This window comes from Cricetulus griseus, chromosome 4 (genome assembly GCF_003668045.3).
Source record: "Cricetulus griseus strain 17A/GY chromosome 4, alternate assembly CriGri-PICRH-1.0, whole genome shotgun sequence".
NCBI classification, from domain to species: Eukaryota; Metazoa; Chordata; class Mammalia; order Rodentia; family Cricetidae; genus Cricetulus; species Cricetulus griseus.
The window spans coordinates 27,027,331-27,045,048 of record NC_048597.1 but is presented as its reverse complement, the minus strand read 5'-3'; the positions used below and the strand labels follow the sequence as shown (position 1 = coordinate 27,045,048).

The window sequence follows — 17,718 nt, the reverse complement described above, 5'->3', positions numbered from 1 at the left end:
ACAGCAAATCTAGCTAGCAGAAGCAGAAATTTAGTTTCAGCAGCTGAAATAACAGACAGTAGGTGAAAGACTCTAAGCTTTGGAGAGAACTGAAGTGTGAGTAAGTCCTGCCTCACCAATCTTAAACCTTTGTGAGTAAGAAAATAAAATTGGTTCAGATTTCTTAGATTAATTTTTCTTTCTTGTAACATAAATATTCTTTTCCCCTTTTCTGTTTGCAAGGTGCCATTCATCAGCATCCCTGGAGAACAATTAGTCAGGATCTTCCAAGAAAGATGGAGTTTTCTCTTTGTTAAACATCCAAGACTTTGTGTTGTTTCATAAAACAAGAGATTATAGTTCTTTGGAGTCATCTTTAATGCAAGCATGGATATTACGCATTCAAGCTTATTTCTACATAATTGAATCCCAGAGCTTCATTGAGGTTGACTTGCTGAATCATACCTAAAGGAAATGATGCATAGTTCTTAAAATAACAATCCTGGAATTTTCAAAATGTATTATTTCTCTAAATAAAAGATATCAACTATTGGAAGGGAGAGATGGCATAGTGTATGATATCTGACAGACTATTGCATTCCATTTGAGCAAAGTTGCCTTTATTCATCAGGACATTTGATCATGTACCTTGTATTTGTATTCTAAATTCAAACACATTCATTTTGGAGAAATCTAACGGAGAAAAAATAAACAAAAAAATCCTCTTCTATTGTTTGACAAGAAGAGTTTAAAATGCAGATGTTCTACAGTTACCTTGCCATCAAACACTGAGATAAGAAAGAGTGAAAAGTTTCTCATTCACTAAATCACTTACAGTGGTTTTCCTTTAGATTCACAGGTCAAGGTTAATGACTGTCCTTCCTGTGGAAAGGGAGTCGATGGTATAATCTTAACTGATGGTGTATCTAGAAACAAAAGAATAGAAAGGTCATTAATGACACATAAGGATACACTGTTAAATTATAACACCTATGCTCACCATCTCTTTTGTTTCATATACATATATATGTATGAATGTATGTACGTATGTATGTATGTGTGTGTATGAGACTGCAACTTTCCTATTTTGCAATTTAACAAAAACTATCTGAGTATCTTGGGAGTACCTCTGAAATTTGAATTTAAATGTGACATTGCAAAAAATAGTGGTGCAGATGAATATCAAGTATTTCACACAATTGTTTCTTCAACTATTTATAGATTGCTATGAATACTATTATTGTAGACTGAATGCATTCATGTGCATTTGAATAACAACACTTTCATTGTCACAGGACTACCATGGACTCACAATAAAGAACCCCCAATGAACTCCCGATAAACTACAGTCTCAGAAGCATTATGCAGAATGCTTTTGAAGAGGCAGCCCTGCAGCTCTGAGCACATGCTGCTTTCTTAAAAGTACAGTGGACAAAACACATTAAATAGCTATTTATAATAGTCCTGGAAGGTAACATTTGGTTTCCTATGCAAAGTTATAATTTTTTTAAAAAAATAGTAATTGTTTCTGTTTAATAAAATCAAACCTTGTGGAAATAGATTCAAGAAAATTCTAGGACACCCACATGTATAAATCCCATGGCATGTGATATCATCTAATCAACAGGAAAGTACATATTTCATAGAGGAAATGGAAAATAATGTGTAAAGAATAGAGGGACAGTATAAGCACAATGATTTCTTTATAGTATGTATAGAACTATGTGACCTAGTTCTTTCCCTCTTATCTCTATATACTGTGCAATAAACACAATAGCTCTGACCTCTCAGACTGTCATTTTCTTCCTCCCCTTAGGCTTAATGGAAGAATGGAACTCATCTGACATCATATTAGTGCACTGGTTTGGAAACCAGCTCAAGCAGCGTTAATCAATGCTGAAATGTTTAAGTTAGTTATCTTCCTTAAAGACGCAGTATTGAAATTTCTCTAAATTAAGACATCAAACTATAATTATGCACCTGATCTTCTGCGTTGACATTGTTTATGTTCCAAATAAATTCTTTCTCAAGCCTGTAGACAGGACAATATATGTGAAAAAGCCAAAAATAGAAGACAGGATTAGGTGAAGATAGATACTGATAATCTCAGTATATGAGAGGCAAAGACAAGTGTAGAGCTGGTTCAAGCCCAGCCTGAGATATAAAGTAAGCTCAGGGCTGGGAAGGTATATCAGTATCAGATCAATTGACTAGCAGATTACAAGACCATGGATTTGGTTCCTGACATCATGCAAAAAGTATATATGATAAAAATAATACTTGGTTACAAATATACTTCCCATGTGCATAGTAGTAAATTATAATACTATAAAATGACCCTGAAAAAATCATTAATTTGAAAAATATGAAAAATTCATTATACTTGTTAAATAATGTAAGAAATTTAAACATAATTTATTAATTTTTCATTAAATACATTTATGGAATAATTGGTTGACTGAGATTATAATGTAACTTAGTCAACAAGAAGAGAAATGTTGATAATTATGTAGGATCTTATGTGTGAACTAGGATTATTCTAGTCAAATTGAAGCTGATCCTCTTTGACCTTCAGTCTATACATGCAATATCATCTTTATAAGAGAAAAACTCATTTCTAATGGAAAGGATGGAGAAAAGTATGATTTTGGGAAGTAAATTTCATTTGTCTGTCTGTGACAGGAATTTGTGTTTCAGTTTGAGTGTACCCTAAGGTGTCTATTGAATTTGGTCTAGGAGTATTCTAGAAATATCTGTGGCAATGATTTAGTATTAGCTTAATATTAACATTGGAAGATTTTGAAGTAGAGCAAAAAAGGAATGTTAGTCCTCAGAGGATTACACCCCGTCTGAAGACTGACTAGTCAAGGATTCTCTAGTGGGTAAATTGTTGACTCACTCTGTGTATTCTTGGACGTATCAAGTTCAACAATTTCAGGAACAATTCTCTAAAATGAGTCTCCTTTTACATTTATATAACTAATTCTGATTTTCCATGTGGCTCAAATTTGTATAGTGAGTCAGGAAGACCTGCTGGTTGACTCAAGTTTCCAAGCCAGTTTATCTGGATGTTTATAAGATCCAGGTTTGCTGGCATTACATTTTGTTTAGTTGTTACTCCTGCAGTCTATACTGGATGCTGTCACCTCATTCTCTGATGATGATCTCTGTCTGCTGCTTTTATTTTTTAACTGTTATGTGCTCTGGGCTCTTATTTTTGTTTGTTATGCGCGTACAGAAACATACTCATTCAAACTGAAAGTACAGAGATCAAGGGTCATTCTCAGAGCCACAGTAACAACAATGGGTACAGCCTAACATGTTTGTGGGGTATCTGACAATTCATTTAAAAGTTTGGTTGAATCAAGTGGAAAGGTAGGGGTACCATTTTCCTGAGATTTCTATCCTATTCAGACTGCAATATTATATATATATATATATATATATATATATATATATATATATATATATTAAAAGCAATATTCCTTTGAATATAACTGAAACTGTGTGAATAGGTTGGGAAACTTTCCCCCTTATATATTATTTCTATTTTTATTTGAAAAATTCCGAGGTTCATTCATGAAGAAAATCATTGCAGTGTTAAAATGGAATAACACAAAGGTCATTCGTTTTAAAATAAAAAAAAATAAAGTTGTGTTAACTTGTGAAGTCAGGATACATTCTGTTCTATTTAATCTATGGTTAAAACCAAAGTGAAACACTGATCTAATGGGATGGATTTTCTGTATTTGTAACAAAGATTTTACAGAATAGCTGTTATGAAATTACTATGAAACCACATAATGGGAAACCTCAAAGCACAACCTTTGAAACATTTAATGTCAGTAGTTCAACAACATCTGCCCATTACTGACAGTTTTACAGGTTAACAAGTGGACCCTTTGAATAAAATGCTTTGCCTGTGAATTCCTACCTTATTCTGTCTGTAGTTAAAAAAATAAAAACTTGATTTTACATACCAATAAGCTTTTCCTATTAGGGATATTGGCTAAAACACCAATCCATTCCATATACTATATTGAATGAACAAAGATAATGTATAATTTAGAGCTGGAACAAATTGTATTATTCAAGGTTGTCCATGGTTTTCAGGTCTTTCATTAAAATATAATTTTTGATGATGTTATTTGTTGACAAAAATATTTCCTTTTAATGCTCACAATTATTTATTTGAATAATAAAAATTTACATAGTTCCTAAAACTTACGGGACACATTGTTATCAAAATTTACCAGTCATTTTAAAGGAGTTATAACAATGTAACATGGTATCATAATGCATTGTAATATCCCGTTTTCAATTTCAGCCCTAGGTTTTAGAATTGATGCTACAGAATGCTTAGCATAACTTTCAGAAAACATGCCAATAATATCAGAAATCATTTCTTTCTTATGCAAAGTTGTATATGATCAGGGTAAATGTAACTACTGGACCTCCATTAAATGTCTTCTTGGTTAATTAACAAGTTTTTGTAATGATCCTTCTTCACTTAATGTTTGAGAATATTACTGTGTTAGAAAATCAAACTTTCTTCTAATAATAACAAATATACATCAAATACTTGGTACATAATTCTCCTTGATTTACACATTCCATATCCAATGTATCTTTTGAATCTTTCCAAAGCACAGATTTCCATAATAAGCTCCGTGTCTCTCTACTTAATCTCAAAACAAACACTGTAATAACGTGGTTTTTCTTATGGTGTCATACTGTTCTATGAAATTAACTGGTTATCCTTTCAGTTCAGTTCTTAACTGAGATTAAAGTGTGCTTTGGCACTCTTGTTATTGGCAAGCCTACCTGTTGATGTTGATGGATTGTGCACAAATGTTCTGTGTCTCTCACTTTTCTAATTTCTCATTGGTTGCTTTCATATTATTATTTTTGACAGATTAAAATAGCCTTTTAAACTATCCTCACTTTTGCATTTATTACAAAAGATCTTCCTCTAAGACTTTAATTGAAAGGTTTATTTATCGTTATTTTATGTGTGTGTGTGTTTCATATGAATGTATGCATGTGCAGCACGTGTGTGTGACATGAGTCTTGAGCCAGAAGGAGGCATTGGAACCTCTGGAACTGGTAAAGACTACCATGAGCCACTGTATGAAAAAAAGAGAAGTAGATTTGATAATATGACTGAGGCAACTGGAAATCATTGAACAAACATTTTCTGAAAAAACAATAATAAAAGGATACTCAGAATAGCATTCTAGGATGCTATGTACCCAAAGCATTTGTCAGTCTGGAGAACTGGGATAAATTTCAAGATACAGTAAGAAATGACCTTACATTTTAAAGTGAGTATTAGGTCCTGACCAAGATTCAGAATGCATGTTTGTAATTTGGCAAAAATAAGTGGACTACGGAGACCTTAGCAGCAACATGCTTTTACCATGGAGCTGAGTCAAGAGGAAGGCATGAAGGAGAAGCAAAAGAAATCAATTAAAGCAGAGGACAATGAGTGCACCAATATCTTATGCCTTATAATTCAAACTTTTTACAATTATAAACTCTGCAGCACATGATTTTAAGTACATTGCTCAAAGTACTGTTTTTTTTTTTTTTTAAAGAACAATATTTCATGGCTTGAATGCTTTCTATTTTACTAGAAGGTCTTGCCAAATAACAAAGCAAATTTTAATTTTAAAAATAGATTTTAAGCTGTACTATCTTGCACTTACACAAACATTAAACCCTTTTAAAAGTCTATTATGCATTACAATATTACAATATTACATATGCTTTTGCTATGCTTTCTATAGTATGTAAAATGCTGTTGCATCAGCACCCTAAGATTTACTCACCATTAACTTATCAATTATGTACCCTGCCATGATTAAAAGAACTAATAACAGAATTAGAAGAGGAAAGTACTAGACATCATCAAGAGATGTGCTGGCCAATAAATATGTGGTTATTTAAATTTAATGTAAATCGCTTAAAATTACATTCTAAGGGCACAGCTATTACTCTCACTTGATCCTGACTTGTTCGGAGTGTGGATGTGTTTTTGTGATGGTTTGGAGACATCTATAAACAGGGGCACCATCTTTGCAGTTGTTTGCTTTCATATTGTTTTAGCTTATATGACATACTTTGAGGGTTCAGAAATGTTTTATGGTTGCTCATAAGATGACAGCAGTGAGGAAAACTACAGAGGGATACAAATGGCAGAAATGCAGAATCAGTTACAGAGGAAACCAGAAAATAAAGGGGAGACTGTCATAGGGAGGCTAATGTCACACAACCCAAAATAAGAACAAAAGTAAAGTGATTGTGGACCATGCATAAAAAGAAAGAGAGAAATTACAGAGAGTCAAAGGACTAATCAGGGCTCTGGAAGGTGTCTTGGTTGATTGATGGTATACAGGTTAACCAAAACTAGTTTTCTAAATCCTTATAGAAACCCAGTAGGTAGAAAGTTATCTGCAAAATAAAATTTAAAATAATGTTTTTTTGTGTGTGTTTGTTTTTTGAGACATGGTTTCACTGTGTACCTCTGGTTGTCCTCAAACTCAGTTTGTAGAAGAAGCCTGACTCAAACTCACGGAGATCAGCCTGCCTCTGCCTCCCAAGTCATGGGTGTAAAGGTGCCTGCCCCCACGGCCAGGATCATCCCAGATTTTTAGTCACTTTTAATTCATTATTACAGTTATTCATTAACATTTTTAATTCACATAAAAATACATTATTTTCTGTGTCTTCTATAATATGCATGCATTCTAAAATTTTGATATTAATTTTCTTCATTATGTGTTCAATTTCTTTTTTTCAACTTTTTTTATTTGAATTAGAAACAGGATTATTTTACATGACAATCCCAGTTCCCTTCTCCCTCCAGTCCTCCTCTACTACCCCCCCCCAACTAAAACCCTATCTATCACATATCCTTTCTGCTCCCCCTGGATCGTGAGGCCTTCCACAGGGTGTCATCAGAGTCTATCGTATTCTTTGGGATAGGGCCTAGGCCCACCACCGTGTGTCTTGGCTCAGGGAGTATTCCTCTATGTGGAATGGGCTCCCAAAGTCCACACCTATGCTAGGGATAAGTACTGCACTTCTACAGGAGATCCCATTGATTTCCCAGGTTTCCTCACAGAAACCCATGTTCCAGGGGTCTGGATCAGTCCCATTCTGGTATTCCAGCTATCAGTCTGGGGAGCAAGAGTTCCCCGATGTTCAGGTCAGCTCTTTCTGTGTGTTTCTGGAGCCCTTTGCTCTTAACTGGTCCTTCTCTGCATCTGGGTTCCAGTTCAGTGCAGTGATTAGTTGTGGGTGTCTGCTTCTACTTCCACCAGCTGCTTGATGAAGGTTATAGGATGGCATATAAGTCAGTCATCAATCTCATTATCAGGGGAGGACAATTAAGGTAGCCTCTCCTCTGTTGCTTAGATTTTTAGCTGGTGTCATCTTAGTAGATCTCCAGACATTTCCCTAGTGCCTGATTTCTCTGTAAACCAAAAATGTCTGCCTCTATTATGGTTTTTCCATTCCTGTTATCATCTATTCTTCCCCTGACTCAACCTTTCTGCTCCCTCATGTCCTCTGCATCCCTCCTCTTCTCCCATTCTCATTCTCCTAGCTCTCTGCTCCCTCTTCCTGTGCTCCCAATTTGCTCAGGGATCTTGAACCTTTTCCCTTCTCCAGGGTACCATGTATGTCTCTCTTAGGGTCTTCCTTGTTTACTAGCTTGTTTACTACATGTGGGATTGGTGAATATCTTTTCCCAGTCTGTGGACTGTGGTTTGTCTTGCTGACTGTCTCCTTTGCTTTACAGAAGGTTCTCAGTTTCAGGAGGTCCCATTTATCAATTGTTGACCTCAGTGTCTTTGGTGTAATGTTCATGAAGTGGTCTCTATACCAATTAATTCAAGGGTATTTTCCACTTTGTCTTCTAATAGGTTCAGTGTAGTTGGATTTATGTGGAGGTGTTTTATCCATTTTGACTAAGTTTTGTGCATGGCGATAGGCTTGGGTCTAACTGGAGTCTTCTATATGTCCGCAACCAGTTATGTCAGCACCACTTGTTGAAGATGTCTCTTTGTTCCATCTTATAAATTTGGATTGTTTATCAAAAATCAGCTGTTCATAGGCTTTCAACTCTATTCGTCTACCTGTCTATTTTTTGTGCCAATAGCAAGCCGTGCTTATAATAATTTTAAATTTTTTGAGCAACCTGCAATGTAAGCATCTGTTATTTTAAGTCTCAATGAAATCCTTCCTTTTTTGTCCTTCAAAATAACCATTTGGAAGTGGTAACACTTTAGGGCTGGGCTTGAAACCCTTTTGTAGAATACTTGCTTCTCATGTTCTGGGTTCTAATTAAGTAAAACTGAATACATTAAGCTTTGTTTAGAATAAAACATTACAAAGGGTATCATTTTACTTGTAAAGAATAATTTCTAATTTTTGAAACTTAGAATTCACACAGATAGTTGGACAGACATATATATTGACAACAAAAAATAAATTATGATCAATAGCACAAAATTTAATGATAATTTGAACCATCATATTTAGAAAGAGTAAAATACTTCATAATTCAATCACTTTGAATAAGTTGATATTAAAAATACTATATGGAGTAGGTCTGTCATTTATATGGGAAAAAACACTTACCTAATGAACAAAATATATTTGTAATACTTCAGGTATTATTCCTGGAAAGTATTTAGAAATCTATGGGTTTCTGAATAGAGGTATTGCTGCATTAGCGGCCTTTAGTAACCAACTCTTCCAAAGGAGAAGTCAGTTAGTGAGATAGATGTTTTTAAATGCATATGGCACATAGACATGCATGCCTTATACACTAATAAAGTTGGAACATATTCCTTGGGCTTCAGAAACACATGGGTGCTGGGCAAGGTGAACTGGCATGGTCAGATTTCCACTATTTTTATTAACACTTATTTTGTATTGACATATGTGACTCTGTATTATGTGTGGGTGCTCACAGAGACATAAGAAAGCATTGGGTCCCTGGAGATATAAGGAGCTTGAGTTGACCACTATGGGTGCTTGATACTGAACTCAGGTCCTGTACAAGAGTATCAAGTGCTCTTAAGCACTGATGCCTGTCTACAGCCTACAGATTTCCAATGCTTAACTGTCAGAAAGAAGAGCCAGGGGAAAAACACATCAAATGAAAAAAATCTCAATTTCCATTTAGACATAGCTTTGTTCTGATTATGTCAAACACCCACAAGAAAAAGAGCACATAAACAACCAAGCTGGTAGTCCCAAGCACATAAGCACTGAATCTCTTCTATAATCATCAGAATTGTATTTTTAATCAATTCATGAAAATAAGAGCTGCAATACATTACATGGTTGAGAAATGTAGCAAAAATTTACAACAGTGAGCTTTGTTTCTCTAGCCCAAGGTAATTCTCTAAATGAGATTTAACAACAGAATCACTATAGAAACACTATGGTGCGTTTTACAATGTACTAGGCTAAGGGGAAATGAAATACCTTTATTATCCATTGTTCTGCTAACTAGACTGGAAACATAATTATCAAAATGTATAGAACAGGGATTGTAATTGGCCATTAATTCCTTATAGACATATTATTTCATTTAAGAATGATAACATGTGCTTTGTTATTTTAAATATATTTAATGCATATATTTTCATTTATTGTTAATGTAACTGATCTCATTTAAGCACAATGTTATCACTAAATCTAAAGTTCCTTCCCTCCCCTTCTCCACTTTTCCAAAGCCCTTCCCTTCCTTCCCAATGCCTCATATCTTCTTCTAGTTTCTTCTCTTCCCTTGTTTTTGCTTACCACTTTCCATTGTCACTCAGAAACAATGTTTGGGCTCAAATGGAGGAGATAATACATGAGCCATTTTAATTGCTTTATTTACTGTTTAAATGTCAATGATCTACATTTTAAACAGTTACTTACTCATTTTTATAGGTGATACATCACCCTCGAATACAAAACAAATTTTAACAATTAACTATAAGATCATATGTTTTGATGGGGAAAGTGTTAATGCATTTTAAAATCATGCATAAGTGTAAGAAACTGAGACTAATTTTTGTCTCACTCTGGAGTGTTATAGTGATTTCTCATACAAATAGCATTCTCCTGACATTGTACTATTATTTTCTTGTGTTTTTCATGTTCAGTAAGAGTAACACTTTAGTGTAACTATGCCAATGCAATATCATGTGCAGAAAATAACTTGTTTTTTTTCTTCTATGCTGTGTAGTCTTCTGCTGGTGCAAATAAATTATTTCTACTTAGCATTGAATAAAATCTGACTCAAAGGATCTGTTTCCTAGATATTAAATCAGACAAATAAAAAGTTTTGTTTCAGTGATATGGACAAATCGAGAAAGATAATAAATAAGAGATTTCATGTATAAAAAATGAGTGGCTTTTCATGTTGTTCAGTTGGGAAGTATTCTCTTACCTAATACGTGAAATTTGAAAGCATTTTGTGTTTGACAGGGAAAAAAGAAATCTGTTCTCCACTTTCTTGAATTCCAATTTAAAATGAGTCCCTTTCATCAAAGTAGAAGTATTTAAATAAATGATTAATACTTTGTATATTGTAAATTCTGCCTAACAAGGGTACAGAGTTGAAACACCCTTTTATAATTAATCTTACCATGTATTTTCATTATGTTCCTTGGTGTTCTGTGTTCAACTCTTAATTCCAATTTCTTACAATCTGGCAATAGGATTTCTGTGTCTTGTGCAGTTATTATAGTCTGCATTGTTAAAGAAATGCATATGTTCTCTTTTCATGCACTAGTGAAAACACAGGTATTTCTTCTAAGTGTTTCTCCATTTGGGACCATGTCCTTAGTCATCCACAGTGAGAGTATTATTATACCACAGGGAAATCCTGAATTTATTAATTGCTCCATTTTACCACTGTTTCCAAAGCTCCATTTTATCTTCCTCTAATTGTATTGATAGCAACTTGTTCATCATATGTATTACACATGTATTCATGCCTATGTGGTGTGATACTCTTCTTTTTCTAGGTGGAAAATATAGACATTTTGGCATTTCCCTTAGGTGATTATGAATACTGCACCATTTGATGTATTTGTTCTAATTTTTAATACTAACTGTTGCTCTCTCAAATCACTATACTTGTTTCATCTCTGGGGAATGTTCTGTATCCTTAAAGGGACATTTAGCATTACCATCAGTTGCTTTTTAATTAGTTTCATGCACTTGAATGATGGTATGTTAGTGTCTAAGAAAAATAATTTAATTTGATCTAGTTTCTGCCCTCTGGTCACTTACATATTAATCCATGATAGAAGAAAATGGTTATTTTAATTCATCATTCAGCATGAATGTGGAATCTTTAATATGAAGCTTTGTAAAGGTAAAGAATTCAGTTACTGTCCTCTGTGAAACTTGGCAAATCAATACACATAAAATATTATAAATATAAGAAAATATACAACAAATAGGTGACTAGGGATTTTATAACACCAATCTAAATTTCCAAGGAAGTAAAAGTGAACTTGTCAGTAGATGTTTAGAATTAACAGCTAAACTGAAATATAATGACCACAGTCATTCTTTATAATATGGGCAGTAAAGTTATTCTGTGACTATCAGATGGAGGAAGACATGGCCAAGGCCAATGAAAATCCAAGGTGACATCAGAGGCTTAGTCTGGTTAGTGTGTCTTATATTAAGAAATTTAGATTTGCTTTAAAATTTCTGTTTTCCAAATCAAGTCACAAAATTCCTACCACTGAAATCATTCAATTCTTTTTTTTCAAGACAGGGTTTCTATGTATTGCTTTGGAAGTTGTCCTGGAACTCACTATGTAGACCAGGCTGGCCTCAAACTCCTAGAGATCTACCTGCCTCTACCTCCTGAGTGCTGGGATTAAAGGTGTACACCACCAACACCTGGTGAATAATTTAGTTTTATTTATGTGCATTGGTGTTTTGCCTGCAGATATGTCTGTATGAGGGCATCAGATCCCCTAGAACAGGACTTAGAGGGAGCTATGAGCTGCTGTGTGGGCCCTGGAAATTGAACTCAGGACCTCTTAATCCCTGAGCCATCTCTCCAGTCCCAATTCTATTCTTGATAGCACCAAATCCTGAACGTTCTCCCAAAATCCTGCCTTCATTTTTTAAAGTATTGTGTTTCTCTGAGATGTATGTATTTGTGTGTCTCTATGTGTAAAGGATTTCTCACTTGTGCATGCTCATGGAATGGCTACAATAGAGGTAGACTTCAGCATTTTACTACTGATTTTACTCTATCACTATCCAACTTGTTTTTTGAGATGAAGTCTCCGTTGAAGTTGAAAGTTCTTTCATTACACATTCTTAGCTAGGCAGCCACTGTCCACTGCCTTTGTATTCTCAGGAGCAGTGGCAAGTGTATTCTTCTATGCTTGCCTTTCTTGTAGATACTGAAGATTCAAGCTCAAGTCTTCAAGCTTCTGCATAAAACACCACTGAGGCAAATACTCATACCCACAAGTCTAATTTCAGTCAAAACATTCTGCCTCTTAGTAACAAAACTCAACAGCTCATCTGCTGTGTCTTCATCAACACATATAAAACTAAAGAAATTGTCATCTGCTTCAGTATCTGAAGGACCATGCCATGATGGTATTTGTCAAAAATTATTATGACTTGATTTCTATTAATTTTATACATTAGATATTTGAACTATAGTTAAATAAATGAAAATTATTGTCTCAAATACTATTACCTCTCACAGTATATGTATAATTAAACATTCAAACTATTATGATGGCAATACAGGTTTTCTGAAAGTATCAATATACTCTATTTCTTGTACCCTGAAGATTCATTGACCAAACAAACAATGCAAAGGGATGGTCATGAAAATCCATTTGAATCTTTTAAATGTCTCATACTTGACTTAAATTGTCTGTAGCTCATGGGAATTAATTATCTAGCTTATAATCAAATCTAAGCAGAAATTGATTCTCTATAATCAGTCTAAGCTCTTTTAGCAACCTTCACAAAGTCATTTTATATAAACGTTGAAATAAGAAATAATATTCATGTGAAATCCATGTGTGCTTGTGTTAGAATCTGCTTCAAGGACAGCAGGAGAAAAATCTAATCTAATGCAATGCAAATTGCTTTTCAATTTCAATAGTTTCAGACATGTCTCTGGAATTTTCTCCTAATGCTGTTTATTCTGTCATAGTGGGTTCTACCATAGTCTTTTTGATTGCCTTGTTATTTCTAGAAATAAATGTGACAGGTGTGATCCTAATTCAGGGATTTGTATCATCTATTTCTCAGCATTACATGTGGATAAGTTCATCAAGGCAATGATTTTACCCCATGTTTTCATCTTCCTACCATCTCATTTAGCTTATTTTTCTTGCATAGTAATTGTCCCTTGATCCTATGTTGCATGCAGAGATAATTTACCTTTACTATGTTTCTTTATACCTAGTTTTGATATGGGATGCTTTCTGTATGCTGTGAATATGTAATATGTTTATTGGTTGATGAATAAAGTTGTTTTGGCCTATGGAAGCACAGAATACAACAGGACAGGAAATTCAATCAGAGACGAGGGAACAAGAAGACAGAGTACAGAAGATGTGAGCAGCCACTAAGGAAACAAAACATGTAAAAAATGAGGTAACACCATGGCTATGTGGCAATACATAGATTAATAAAAATGGGTTAATTTAAATGTAAGAGCTAGGTAGTAATAAGCCTGAGCCATTGGCCAAACATTTGTAATCAATATTAGGCCTCTTAATGGTTATTGGGGAACTGGAAAGCAGGAGAGAAACCTCCAGTTACAAGTCTAGTAAAAGAAACATTTTTATTATTGTGATGGTGCTGACAACTGGAGACAGTTTACTCAGCTTTACTTTAGTAAATATGTATCCCCTTCTCTAAGTAACAGATTACAAGTCTACCATTTACTAGCAGTTGACTTGTATCTCCTGATCCTAACAGCTACCTGTGCACCTTGTAACTCACAACACTGGCTGCACATCAGGCTGTGTGAGACAATGGCCAAAGCTTCAGCACTGGCCTTCATATGAACAACACTCAATTAACATTTTGACTGCAATTGTAAATGATAATTATAGATGTAGTAGAGGTGCCCCTGCATTCAAAAAGATGAAATATAGCATATAGAAGGCTAGAAACAAGGGAAAACAAAGTGTAAGTAACTAAGATAGTTTGATATGACCCCACCGTTGTCACCCACCCTCTTCCACACATGTCAACTTCAACCCAGAACTACACATAATTAAGAGCAGTGATGTCTGAGGTGTTCTTTATTGTCCATCGTTGTTAAGACCTACGCTCAGATAAAGGACTCTTACCTTTTAACATGACTGAGACTCATGAGGATAGGTAGATTTTGGGCAGATTTGCTGTAACTTCAGGTAATTTAATGCTTGTTTTCAGTGCAAATAAAGAAAATACATTGTAGACATAAAGGCAATGGGGTGTGTTTACTTACAGTGTATTTCTAGCACCTGCATGGCTACCTGAGGGGTGGCATTGAGGGACTCATGGTCTACTCTGCAGATGACAGCCACTCCATCATCACTACGGTCCACTCGGAAATCCAGTGTGCTGCTGACAGTGAAGGTCTTTCGGTTAGCATCTTCTTCTTTCAAATACTTAACATCTGAAAATTCAAGTTGAGGAAAATCTCTGAGACATTGTCCATAACCATTAGACTTCTCTCACAAGTAAATTAAAACAATCTTCTATTGTTACCAGTTTTTTAAAAGACTTATTTATTTATTATATAGACTACATTCTACTCCAAGTATTCCTGTATGCCAAAGAGGTCACCTGATCTCACTATAGATGATTGTGAGCCACCATGTTGTGGGTGCTGTGAATTGAACTCAGGACCTCTGCAGAGCATCTGGTGCTCTTAACCTCTGAGCCATCTCTCCAGCCCAGTTGCCAGTTTTTAAGAGCAAACCTTTTCAATATATAGGAGTAACACTAGAAGAATGTTATTCATATTGTTCTTGAAAATATATGTGAATGTGCTAATAATTTGAGACCTATATACAATTGTATTACAAGTTGAAAGAAAACAACAAAAATAAATTTAAAGAGTTAAATTTAGAAGTAACAATAAAAGTGTCTTTGTTGGATGCTGCATTTTATCTGTTTTCATTTAGGGGTCAGGGGAAGAGGGGAGGGAAAGGTAATTGGAATTGACATGTAAAACAATTTTGTTTCTAATTCAAATAAAAAATTCAAAAAAAATCAACCTGATATAGATTATAATCAAATCCAAGTTTTTCTGCCCTCAACATACAAAGCACTGCTTTGGTGGTTCATGCCTTTAATCCCAGAACTCAGGAGGCAGAGGCAGGAGGATCTCTGTGAGTTCGAGACCATCCTGGTCTACAGAGTGAGTTCCAGGACAAAAGCATTCCCTTCTGCAGCCTATGTTTACATAAGAGTTCATGTAATGCCTATGAACTGGAAGCACATCTGGAAAGAGTAGGATCATCACTATCTGCTTATGACTCAGTGTGTGAAATGTGTACATGCTCTAATTTCCACTTGAACAACACAGGGTAAATTAAAAAATGATACAAAATATTTAACAGAGAAAAGTGGACACCTTGGATAAATAGAAATATTTGAATACTGAAAATACTTTACATAATTTTGCTTTAGAACTAATGTAGAGAAAATATTCTTTCCTTGGTTGAAGAATTCATTTTTTTCACCATAAATGATGATAGTATTTTTCTGAATATGTGAATTCATTTATTGGTGTTCAATCTTAGTTTTAGTTTGTTTGTTTGTTTTGTTTTTTTGGTTTTTTTGGTTTTTCAAGACAGGGTTTCTCTGTGTAGCTTTGGAGCCTGTCCTGATACTCCCTCTGGAGACCAGGCTGGCCTGGAACTCACAGAGATCTGCCTGCCTGCCCCTGCCTCCCGAGTTCTGGAATTAAAGGCATGTGCCACAAACGCCCAGCACAAGCTTAGTTTTATATTAAGGCTGATGCACTGTTAAATGGTGTGGTAATTTGAATGTAACTGGCCATCATAAACTCACAAGAAGTGGCACTATTAGGAGGCGTGGGTTTGTTGGATTGAGTATGGCCTTGGAGGAAGTGCATTATTGTGTGGGCTGGTTTTAAGGTTTTCTATACCAAGGATACTGCTGTCTCAGTAGACTTCCTGCTGTCTGCCAATCAAGATGTAAGGACTCTAAACTCCAGTACCAAGTCTGCCTGTTTGCTATCATGCTCCCTGCCATGATGATAATGGACTGAACTAGTGAAACTTCCAGACACCCCAATTAAACATTTTCTTTATAAGAATTTTCATGGTCATGGTGTCTGTTCACAGCAATGAAAACCCTAACTAAGTCAAATGGTCATTTTTGGATTATTTGTTCTGTTTTAAAACAAAGCTTATTTGTGCATTCCTTAATTTGTAAATGCTCAAGTTTGAAGGAGTTAAGAAGAACAGGATAATTTTAACACATTAGAAATCATACAATATGCTAAAGTTAATATACTCTATTGTAGCAAGATCTTATATGTAGTTGAGAAGATAATTTGATAAGCATTTGTCATACATTCTCTATTTTCCTATTTCTCAGCATCACATAAACAATGATATTTATGGAAGCAAGTATGTCATCACTAAATATGTGTCAGGTACAGTAACATAGAAAAAGCTTTTTAAGGGAAAGCTGTTGCCTCCTAGCCAAAACAATGACATTGATGTCTGGTGGAGAAATGTCATTGCCTACCCCCTTATGAGATAATCCATTTGGATTATCTGGCCAAGGGACCACTCTCACCAATACAGGTTCACCCCAAGTCATGCTAAAGACATAGGTGAAATAATGATTCTTTCCCTGAGTGTCAGCTCCCCAGCACATCCTCTAGGAGCTGCTCTAATTTCTACTGTATCTGGCCACCATTCTGAGTCTTCACTCATAATCATTTCCCTTTTTCTTGTCAGTCTCCTTGTTTTTGATACTGACTGGAGCTTAAGTCAGAAGCTCTAGACCTTTGGGGTTTTTCATTCTTTCTCTGATGCTTCCCTTCCCAGCCTTGGGCTGTTGGCCCACCTCAGGGCAGACCTGTAGGTCTGATTAACTCAAATATCATTGATCTCCATCTCTCTTACGATCCTCCCTAGGAATCTATAATAAATATAATCTAAAATGCACCCTCTCTGGTGTTGCAATCTGCAAATTTCATTCTTTTAACTCATGAGACAGCAATCTGAAAGGCACTAATGCAGGTGTTTTTATTGGCTTTCTCTTCTAGTTTCAAGGACTTCTAGTTCCTCAGAAAGACTCCCTTCTTCACAAATAGCCTCAGGTAGAATATCTGTTACTATCTATTCAAAAACTAATTTTAACAATAGGAAAGCAATGAGCAACAGATTTAATTCTGCTTGTTTTCAACTTTCTGAAAAGCATTTACTTGTAAAAAGTATCATATTGGACATTTATGCTCATTATTCTTTGAGTTTTATTTATTTCTGGGAAAACAGAAATTTATTTTGTTGCTTATTTTTTTTAAAACCATATGTTAGTAATGATACAGGTATGTAACTGTTAAATATTTTGTTGCTAAAGTTATAGTTTTATATGAAAAACCTCCAAAGTTTTACCACATCACACATACAAACACACAAACATACAAACCTACACACAGCCACACACAAACACACACAGACAAATGCATACACA

The 17,718-nt window shown here is 34.9% G+C and overlaps 1 protein-coding gene across 1 annotated transcript in view; it reads right to left on the bottom strand.

The window, feature by feature from the left end:
- The window catches only part of Cadm2 (cell adhesion molecule 2), a gene marked incomplete at its 5' end in the record, with an annotated part of 224,968 nt that overhangs the window by 97,853 nt on the left and 109,397 nt on the right, over nucleotides 1-17,718 (bottom strand). The window contains 2 exons of the mRNA XM_035444348.1: nucleotides 815-905; nucleotides 14,486-14,656. Of these exons, the coding sequence (XP_035300239.1) occupies nucleotides 815-905; nucleotides 14,486-14,656 (262 nt within the window). The remainder of the gene's footprint in view (nucleotides 1-814; nucleotides 906-14,485; nucleotides 14,657-17,718) is intronic.